We start from the raw sequence: 11,244 nt of genomic DNA on the forward strand, positions 1-11,244 counted from the left end.
AACTGCTATATTGCAACTCCCATTAAAGGCAATATTCAAGGGTAGAATTTTGCTTTAAGCTATTGTGCTGTTACTTAATTCCATAAAGTTACAGGTTCTGTGACTTTAATTCATGCTAATTAAAACAGAAGTCTCATGTTAAAAATCCTATTCCCTATTGAATGTGTAGAATATAAAATACAGTCCTGTGTTGTAGAATCTCTCCTGCAGTTGGTAATATGCTTTAGTTTTTGGGTCTTCATACATCTTTTTCTTAAGTTTCTTCATTTGAAAGTTTTGTTTTTGTTTTTGTTTTTTTACAGGGTTTCTGAACTTCTGATACAAATAAGATATTTCTAATATTTAGAATTCCATCTTATATTATTCATTTTAAATGATCATTAAAAAGAAAGGAGGAAGATGTATTCCAAAAATAGTAAACTCATGATGTCGCCATATAAAATGCACAGAGGGAAAAGTAAGATGATAGTGTGGTCTTCTGAGATGTGAAAATCATTAAAGGAACATATGAAAATTTATTTGGGATATATAATGAAAGATTATATAAGATCTAAATTTCTGAATCATTTACCGCAATCTGACTTTCTTCTGTTTAGCTATGGAAAGAATGGGGTTGTTTTTCTGTTCATTTTCACTTTGATTTTTTCCAAAATAATTTCCTTTCTCCTTAAATCTCTTAATTTATCCCCCCCCCAAAAAAAAAAAACCATAAAATGTCATTAGAAGGGCAACACGCAGTCAGTACTTTAACCAACAGAATGGTTCAGAATGTATTGACATGAGGCAGAAACAGCAAACAGCCTTAGACCAATAAATATATTCAAGAGGGAGGAACTGGAATTCTTGTGGTAAATCAAGTCAGTTAAAATGGGAAATGTGCCCAAGAGAAGTAACCAAGTTGTTTCATGTAAAAGTTTGAGAAGTTGTAAGATGGTGCCTTTCCTTCCYGCCCCAATAACTGCTTCAGACAGATAAATATCTGAATAAAATTAGGATGGTTGATGCTTTTGGATAGATGTTATATTTAACTGGATAATCTATTCAGTGCTTCTTTTTGCTTTTCTATAGACAAAACATGGATGCACACTCCTGAAGCCTTATCAAAGCATTATATTCCCTATAATGCAAAGGTAAGAAAATATGAAGTTCTTTTGTCCTCTTACCTTTAGAACACASTGCATTCTGTCCTGCTTTTCATTTCAAAATTGCGGAGACATGAATTTGCTAAATGAAGTGGCGAGGAAAAACTAAGTAATGGGTGTTTTGCAGATGAAAAACCTCTGTTTCCTAAATGATAGCCAAGTTATTCTTGTTCCATCTGAATTATTTTGTAGTTTTCTAGAAAGCATTCCTGTTCTGCTCGATGCTCTGTTTTCCTTTAGTGGATGCCAAGTAGATGTAAATTCTAAGTGCAAAGGAAAGTAGAATCAGGCTGCTTACAGTATCACAAAAATTAAAAGCAACGGCATAAACTTCTTTTGAACAATAGCAAAGGCAATGAATAAATATCTTTGTCTGCTTGGTATATTGAAATATCAAGTATTTGGAAATATGGTAGAATGGTAATGGGATTTTTGCACAGTGAAATCAGAAGTCTCTCTGGTGCTTTCTCATCCCAGTTACAATGCAGTTCTACAGCAGTATTTTAGTCTAATGACATCTGTTCATAGGAAGTGCATCTTCCTGAATTTAGAAACTTAGAATGCTCTGCTTAAAAGGAGGAGGGAACACTCTAACCAAAATAACTGAGTGAACTGAGTAATCAGCAATTATTTACAATTAAAGTGGGAGTCTATTTCAATAGGATTCTGCCATGCTCTGTTCTGGATAAAACTCTCTGTATTTTATCCTGTGATTGGTATTTTTTAAATATAAAATTAAAATTTTGTTCACAGACTAGGGCTCAGTTTTTTATACTGGTATTCCCTGCTGTTCTGTTTGCAGTTTTCCTTTAGCTTAGCATTGCCACACTGAGCAAGCATTTGTAGTGGAAACTTGAACCTCGTTCTGCTAGTTGCCAAGTGAACATGTTTTTTTTTCTTTATGCTCTCAAAGTGAATTTTTGACCGAAGGATGTATTACTTTTTAACTGCATAACCTTGCCAGAAACCTTGGCTTTTATATTGTAACTTTTGAGAGGGAGGAATATTTGCTGGAGTGATTGTTCCATCTATTTTAAGAGCAAACTGAAGCTATGATTCCTATTGGTGTAGCTACAGAGCAATATCAGTTGCTTTGTGATCTTTAAAGAGGAAAAAAGTAACCTCCCTCATCTTTTTCCTCTCATTTTGTTTCTTGAGTGCAGGTGGAGCATGTCTCATGAATAGGTGTCAGTACAGGTACAAAGAAAAATTTTTTTAGAATAGAGGAGACAGCGATAGGATGATGATAACCATAGAAACAACAGCATCAACTAGTGGGGGAGAGGAGAAGGGGTGGGAAATTCCTATCTAAAGGAAGTCTGTTTTCAGATTTTTTACAAAGTCTATCAATCCAAAAAACAGTCTTTTTTCTGGGCTAATGTATGCCCAGATGTCTGTCTTAATTCTGCTACTGTTTAGTGTGAATTCTGACCTCCCAGGAACTCCTAGACCTTGCTATTGCCTCAAGTTCTGTCCGAATACTCCCAGGAAGCTGCAATGTACTGCRGCAGATGTTTAAATAAAGGTTGCACATTTTTCCCTTTGGATCAGGGTGGAAAATTATTATTCAGAACTGTCAGTTATTTGATTTGTTCTTCTAAAGCAAGCAAAAAACTTCTTAGCTTCGCAACCAGAATGTGCAGGGTTTCAGGATGTCCACGTAGGCTTTTTATTAAGATCTGGAATAAATTTGCACAGCTTTTTGTGAGGTTAGTTTTGTTATGTCTGCATATGCCAGCTAAGTAATCTGTTGGCTCTAAATGAAGTTTCCATCTCAATTCTCAAGTACTGCTTTCATTAGATTTTTGCGATATTTTTCTTTTTAAGATGAGAACATATATACATTAATACTTTAGTTGGTTTTTGTAACATTCTGATTTTTAACTAAATATCCAACTAATTTCACATACTGTAACTAGATTGTGAAATAACAATTAACTCAGGAAGCATCTACAGAGCCAATATTTATGAAGACTCATTGATGTTTTTCAAATGTTTGTAGATATTGCTCCACTCTAGAATTCCATGGTACTCTATTTGTACAGCTTTTGTATTTGTTCAGATGAAAAGGCAACACTTTTCCATCTGATTTATTTCACAACATAATTACGTGAGTGAAGAATAATAAAGATGGACTGTCCAGAAAATCAAATCTTTATAATCTTAATAATAAAACTTTGTGATGGAAAGCAATACCAAAGGAGTTCTTTTTGCATGGGCAAGTTAACTGTAATCTGCTACATAGTTTTTTGAATGGAAATTACTTTGGGTGAAAAATGTTCTCTCTTCCTATTTATAAGACCCCCAAAGCATCTTTCTGATGCTAATCTTTACTTCTGTGATGATCAGAAAATGAGTTTGCTAAAAACTGGAAAAGGTGTTTTGTTTACTTCTTTCCTGAAGACTGTTTTTTAAGAATTAAAGAAAGCTTGTTGATAAAATGCAGTTCATGAGTTGACTGATGTCTTATAAAGACCAAACCTAACCAAGCCAATTGGAAACTAATGGAAGTCTGCAATTTTCAGAATTGGCCCCCTTTTGTACAAATTGGAGAGGACTTTTTAATACAGAGTTAGTAATATCTTGTACTTTTTAGGACATGAGTCGCCGGGATGATTTATGACAATATCCTTTTTGTAAGACAACGTGGGCAGAATTGTTTCTTCTGGAAGTACAGTCCAGGATCCATGAGTCCCATTAGGAGTTCCCTTAAGCAAAAAAGAATCATGAATCTCTCTCTCCTTTCCAGCATACCCTGTCTGCATGGCATTTGCTGTTCTGAAATTCACTGTTTCTCAAGATGGTTAGGCCTATAATTTTTGGTGTAAGGTTTAAATGGGTATAATTGGTATAATTTTGGTGCTAGTAAATAGTTATAATTAATGATAAGTAATTTAATTGTAATTTACTACTTAAATATAATTTAATTTTAATAATCAATAAATAATTGGTACTTTTTTGTATAAGATTTGGTTTTGGGTTTTTTTGGCATTGCTAATATCCCCAGTCTTGGTCTTGCTGCTGCTGCTGCTAAGCCTCCACATGTTCCACTGTTCTCTAGAGGTGAGACCTGGGCCTACTGAAGTGAGAATTTTGCCATCAATTTCTTTGTGGTTCCATACTTTTATAGAGTATATTACTCCAACTGAAAGCATATTTGTCACATAAATGATCTTTTTGGAAAAAATAATTATAACCTTGATAGAAGTGACCATTTTATCAAATATGGAGATACAGGAGTCACTTAGATATAATAGCTTGGGAATTTTCACCTAACAAGCTTTTTTCTCTGTTACCAGGATATAAAGTTTTTAAGGGAAATCAAAATTTCTGTCATCTTTTTTGTAATGTTCCACAACTAAGAACAGATGTTTGTATTTTTTTTATACTGCAGGAAAAAAGTTGTCTTTTGCCTTAATTCTTAGATTTTATTTTAGGCCATTTTTTCCCAAGGGGGGGAAAAAGCATAATCAAAATGTGTCTTTATAATGGAATTTGACTGCCTTAGAAATGGACTGGTTGTTGTTGCCAGATAACTGCTACAACCCTGAGGGGTGTGTTTCTGCTATTAGCAAGTTACTACTGGCCAAAGCAGCAGTAAGTTTATTATGTCTTTGTAGTATATTACAGATATATTCTTCCAAGGCTCTTTATGTAGTTGCTTGGCTATTTCCAGACTTATGTTGCATTTCCACATGCTCATCTTTCCATTTTGCAGATCAGAGGTTCTGCAGCACAGTCTGGTGTTGATGTTGGCTCTAATACGCTGCCGAATTGGTAGCTTTGACCTACACCAAGCCCAAGGAGCTGCTATTGTGCATAACACAATGACACACTAAACCCTGGCATGGCATCATCCTCTTGCCACYCAGGGCTAATAAAAACTACAGAGGGTTTCAAAAACTTCTGAAATGATGCAAAACTATTTAGTATAGTTCGTATAATGTTTCGTTTCTTCTTTCTCCTGTCTGTAGGGGTGAAAAATGAGCAAATAGAGCGCCATGTGCTTTAGTAAAATATTTTTAGTAGCTTGTAGTGAAGATACTGATTTCTCAGTCAGTTTAAGGGGGATGTGGGATAACAGAATATTGGTTACATTTTTGTAATACATTATAAACTGCAACTGAAAGGCAAAACAGTAGCTTTTGATCTAGTCTCCAGAGCTCTCATGTTTTGTGTAGACCTCAGGTTCTACTTATGATTCCTTGATCCCTTCAGAAACTACATTTCACTTGAAGTGTCTAAATACTTCACTTACAAGTATGAAACAGATTTACAATGCAAATAAGAAATGGAACCTGTAATTTCATGGAGGGAAGAAAAATACAGAAAAAAAATAGAAAATAGAAAAAATAAATCACACCAATTAATGTGTATGCAATGTAGGCACTTAATCTCTCAGATCATTTCTGATTAATTCACTATTAATTCAAATTTGCTATAGTAAAGCAGGATAGGATAGAGCCCCTTCAGGTAGTCTGAGTTTGTTGGTGGTGGTGCTTAATGAATTGTATAAACTTCTAGGGGTTAATCATTTAGCAGCACTACTTGCTTGCAGGCACTGCATGTTGCGTATCAGTGCCTTAGCAGTAAGCCACAAGTGAGAGGCCTGCTGTTTTCCCTCTGTTAGTTGTTTGGGGGGAAGACTGGTACAACAGTTCCTTGTACTCACTTGGCTTGTGAGCTTTTCTTCTCTGGCACTACTACTCCTTTTCAGTTCAAATAATCGAAGCACCCAGACCCGTTGCTGTTCTCCCTGCCCCTTCTTTTGTTTAACCACAAGATAGCCTCTTCCTCTTTATCTTCCGTAGATGCATAGTTACTCTGATTTTTACTTGACTACCCCAGTCAAATCTTCTCTGAAATTTCTGAAGATGCTCTGTGAAACAGTAACTCAGGAAGATACTACTGGTGATATCTACATAAGACTAGCAATACATTTAATGTAATAGATGCTGTTTAGGAAGTAATTTTTAGGAGCAAGGAAAAAATGGTAGTTTTTGTTAGAAAGCACTGAGAGTTTCTTGGCCACTTATGTCAAAGTACCATTATTAATTCATGTGAATGTAGTATATTTATTTAAGCACATTCTTGTAGATTATTCATGTGAGTGTACAGACTCAGCATTTTTTCCCCTGTTGAAGTTGTTTTGCTAAGAAAATGTTAGGCTTATTCTTTTTTCAGATGTAATGGTTTTCAGTATAGGAACTGCAGTTTAAGAAACAGAATAATAAAAATAATTCACACTTCATGTTCCAGTCTCCTTTGGTACACCTAAGTACATATATCTGTCCTGTAGTTACTATCTCTTGTGTAGGATTTATTTATAAAAAAGTACTTGTTTACATACTGAGGTAGTTGTAATACTAGAATTTAAAGAACAGATGACCATCTGTGGTAATGATACTTAAAGTTCAGATTGTGTTCAAAATTTTCATGATATGAAAAAAATACTGAAAGTGCTATTAAATTTCCAGTGTGCTACGGTTAAACTACTAGCTCTGCAGTCATGATTATTTTTCCATGTGTGTTACTTTTTCTCAATTTGACAATCAAATGTTTCTATGAATCAAAAATTAAAATAAGAATAATTTATTTTAATCTATAGTACAGGTAAGATTCACAATATATAGACAGAGGCGCAGCCACCTTAAAATAGGCAATTTCAGATTTCAGCCTCAGCTGTAGTCTGTGATCTGTCCTTTTCCAGGCAAATCAGAAATACCTCACAAGGACCATGAATATGGTCCAGCAGGGTGACATTGGTCAACAGTATGCTCATTTGAGTTATCTCTTGCTAGTTTAGTTCTCCTAAAATTTCCAGAAGGTAACAAAGAAATTTTACAGGAGGCTCTGCAGAGTTGATGAATAGTAATGGAGAAACAGAAGATAGTAATTCAGTGCCATTGTTTTAAACCAGGCTGGGTGAATGAAGATGGTGCCTTTGGATTACCCACAGAGATCTCCTGTTGCAATAAATGGAGCTGACAAATGCTCTTGCAAGAAGAAAAAAAAAAAAACAAAAAACTTTTCCTGTGTGTAAATGCCAGAATTTGAAGCAGATTGTGTTCAACTTGAAATCCAGAGGATAAAGTTCAGAAGTGTGTTGATTTTGACATTAATAGTTTTAATATTCTCCATTCTATCCAATCTCTGAGCAAAGGATTCTTGCATGTGAAGGGTGATGTGCAGCACACATGAAGAAAAAGTGCTGTCCAAAAATTCAAGTGTCCCAGTCACATCCTGGGAAATTATGATAAAGAATGGTTTTCCTCCAGAGATAACTTTGCTCACACTACCTTCTTGCCTGCCTCTTTGCCCCTGCTGTTTTTCCTTTCATAAGAAATATATCTGAAATTGTTGTGTTTATATATCAACTATTGGAAGTTCACCTGTACGTAAAAGGAAAACAGGCCTGCAGTATGGTGTACTTCTTATAGTAACATCACTATCATTGTGCACTGTTAAAATCTTCATCTTTAAGCCTTTTCCCCATCTGTATTTCTAAGAATTTTCTAAAAAATTACCAGAACTTGCAGCTTCTTGCTCAGAGCTGGAGTACCCCTAAAGGATATTCATATTACCCTTCTGCTGCTGCCTGCTTGCCTCCACTGAGCAGTGATGTCCACAGCTTGCTCAAACTAGCAGTGAGCTGTTAACTCCAGCTAACAAGTCGGCAGAGCAGAGCCAGTCTTTCCTCATCCAGCTGTCTGAGGAGGAAGCAAGTCTTGCATGTAGCTGAATTTTATTCTGTTTCCCTGTGGCTAAAATCTGGGTAGTTCTTAGGGTTAGCTGATAATTGTGTATGCAATGGCAAAGCAGCGTGCTCCCCCCAGCCCCATTATAATCTTTGGATTCACTCTGACACATCTTCAGGGCATGATATAGCTCAAGATGTGCTTCTGAAGTGCTGTGTAGTTTTATGGTCTGAAGAAATACTGAATGTTTTTCTTGTACAACTGGTATTTTCTATAGTGAGAGTCCTGACAAGATAAGCTTTATTACCTTTTCTGCTTTTTTTCCTCTATTCCAGCCTGTTCTTATCTTCCTCATAGAGGTACTAGCTGTATCTCTTAATGTTATTTTACCTTTAGGGCTAGGTTTTTTTTTTTCTGAGAACAACTCTGACAGTTTTGCTATCTGATTTGTTTTAATCCTTCTTGCTTGTCCTTTGTTTTTAACCTTGTTGCTCTCATTTGAACAGCAGTCTTACCTGGGAGAGGCAGTTATTTTTCAAGGTGTGGCTATGCAAGTGTGGCTCCCCAGTGGGTAAAAATCCAAGTATTTATGTACTCTGGCAAAAATCTGTAGAGAACCAAGGTGGTTGGTGAGAGATTTTCACTGTAGGGAGGAGAAGGTGAGAAGGGGCCCAAAAGTATTTTATAGTCCATACTGTACTCTTCCTGTTCAGTTGATGGAGAAGACTCACATATGCAAGGCTGAACAAAAAACACTGATGTCTTAAGATGTGATTAACAGGTTAGATATTTGTTCATCTATTTTCTGCATAGATTCAAAACTGATTCCACTTTTCTTTTTCATCATTCTGTTTTTTATTATAGAGTGTCATTCTTCTGATGTTATGAGAATGGGTATATTTGTCTTCCTTTCATCAGTGAATCAAAATCCCTCCAACTTCTGCTGTAGAAGGAGCTAGTTTATCAAATTTTGGCAGCAGCTATCCAGTAATTTTACATTGCTTTTTTCCTTTCTTTATTGTGTGGATTTACTAAGTAGTCCTTATTCTATATTTCCTATTTAAATTTGCATAAAGGAGAACTTTCAATGTTCAGGGATTTCAGAGCCATACAGAAGTTGTTTTGTTTTGTTTTGTTTTGTTTTTTTAAGAGATAGAAATGTGCTGACAAAAGAACAGATGTTGTTATATTGTTAAAATATCCTACACTGCTCTCTACTGGAAGAGTGGAAGTCCAAGAATTATGTTAACTGTAGGAGTAGTATTAGCTCAACTCTTAAGAACCATTTTATATGGTTATTATACTATTATATAACAGAAAGCCTTCTACAATGAATGTTTACAGTCTTCATCTCACAGCCTTGCTGGATTCCTGATAAATACTTATTTTTGTGTGTGCGCAAGCTCATGTGAGAGATAAACAGAGATTTGGTACTCAAAAGGCTTTGATGAAATGGCCATCTCCATTTCACAAGGATGATGAATTAGTTGTTCATTCTTTACTGTAGGAGTCGAGAGCTGAACAGCATCCATTGTGTTAGGGATAATACAAACAGAGCCTTTTATCCCTTTGAGTTTGTCATCAAAAGTCTCTTTGACAAATATATTTGTGTTTGTTTAGCTTAACTATTAGGAGTAATGCCATAGTAATTGGTACCTAATATTAAGCAAAGTATGATGACTGGGCAGATGAAATAAAAAGGAGGATTGTAGAGAACAGATGAAATGGCAATAAAAAGACGCCAGTTAATGTCAGCTATATGTTAAAACTCTACCATCATTATTGTATTGTAATTAGAAAATAAATTATCTTGATTGAAATTCTGTTAATACTTTGGCCAAAAATAAATCTAATAAATATATCCAGAATATTTTTCTCTCTATTGCTGTTTTTTCTATTTATTGTTTATTGTTATGGTTTATCTGAAAAACAAATGAGAAGGTTAGCTTATGAAATGTAAGAAGCATTGTAATAACCAGTTATAACTAAAATTTGAGCTTACCTGAATAAAACAGAATTGCATTTAACAAAGATATAAATAAGTTTCAAATACAAACAATTTAACCCATGGCATGATTTCATCATCTCTGAGTAATATTGACATTTATGCTACAAATTGTCTTTTGTATTTATAGAATACATTTTCCCATGCTGTATACTTTAAACATAAGCTCTGATTACACACCCAGTACAAGATTGCTGAGTCCAATAAAAATTGCAGACCAATGCAAAATGTCAAAACCAATACTCATCTGGAAAGCACTGCACTGCAAATGATTGGTAGAATTCTGGTTAGTTAATATAAGCTCCATAAATACTGATGTAATACTCATGATGTTTCCATATACTTCAGGTCCTTGTTCTGGGGTTTTTTTTGGTAATGTTTTTAGTAATCCCAGTTCATGTGTGTTTTTTCAGGTTTTGTCAGATAGTCATTTAATCTTGTGCTTTCAGTAGTTCACCTTTGTTTTTAGATATCTATTCCCCCTACAAATACCCTGTAAGTGGCAGGGATATGCATGAAAAACACTAAATAAATGATGATTTCTAATTCTGAGTGTATTATGGGTTTAAAAATTCAGCAAAATTTAACAGTGGCCCAGCTGTGGCAGAAGCTTCATTTGGTGCTTACATCTTTTTAGGCAGCAAAGTTAATCAGTGGGAGATACAAGCCCMCGGGAAAACAGTATCTCTGGAAGTTGCCAGTCATAGAAAGACTGGTCTGCTGCTTGGGTTTATTGGCTGAAGTGAAGAGACTTGCTTTCATCTTGCTCATGCATCAGATCAGAGGGACATATCTGAGGGGGAAGGGGAGGGGAAACGATTCTATCGCTTTTTAGACATATTTTGCTCTCTCAGACCTCTTAGTTGTCTGACTCATCCGGATGCAAGTAAGCAAATACAAAATTTACAGGAGCCCTGTGCCCTTCTGGAAAAGGGGCTGGAGGTGAGACAGCATGTCCTGAGGCAACCAAAAGGGTACTTGACACAAATACACACCAAGTCTGGGTGCTAAATTTATATAGGAATAAAATTGCTTGGGTATTGGGAAGTAACAAGCTGCTTAGATCGATAATGCCTCTGGAGCTGCAAGTTTCAAAAATATACAAATATTAGGAAGCAAGTATGGATGGAAGGATGCTCAACCATCTTCCACCTTGCTGTGGACAGCAGTGGCCTCTGTTCGTTTAAGCCTTGTGCACATCTGCAGCTGCCACTGCCTGTATTTATGCAAGATCACTGTACTGGACATAATGTACTAATGCAACAACCCTGGCCTTGACACAAACCCTGCAGCAAATATACTTTTACCTCTCTTGTTGTGGCAAGTGTGGTGTATAAATACTCATGTACACAGGTATCTGATATTACTAGCATTCCTCTTACGTTCTCATCTGTCCTTA

General features: G+C 35.5%; 1 protein-coding gene across 1 annotated transcript in view; it reads left to right on the plus strand.

Moving 5' to 3' along the window:
- The first annotated feature begins 426 nt into the window (after nt 1-426).
- GULP1 (GULP, engulfment adaptor PTB domain containing 1) overlaps nt 427-11,244 on the plus strand; it is a 54,637-nt gene continuing 43,819 nt past the window's right edge. The window contains exons 1-2 of the mRNA XM_026069059.1: nt 427-457; nt 1,069-1,130. Coding sequence (XP_025924844.1) covers nt 427-457; nt 1,069-1,130 — 93 coding nt within the window. The remainder of the gene's footprint in view (nt 458-1,068; nt 1,131-11,244) is intronic.

Source organism: Apteryx rowi, unplaced genomic scaffold (genome assembly GCF_003343035.1).
Source record: "Apteryx rowi isolate R43461 unplaced genomic scaffold, aptRow1 scaffold_286, whole genome shotgun sequence".
Classification (NCBI taxonomy): domain Eukaryota; kingdom Metazoa; phylum Chordata; class Aves; order Apterygiformes; family Apterygidae; genus Apteryx; species Apteryx rowi.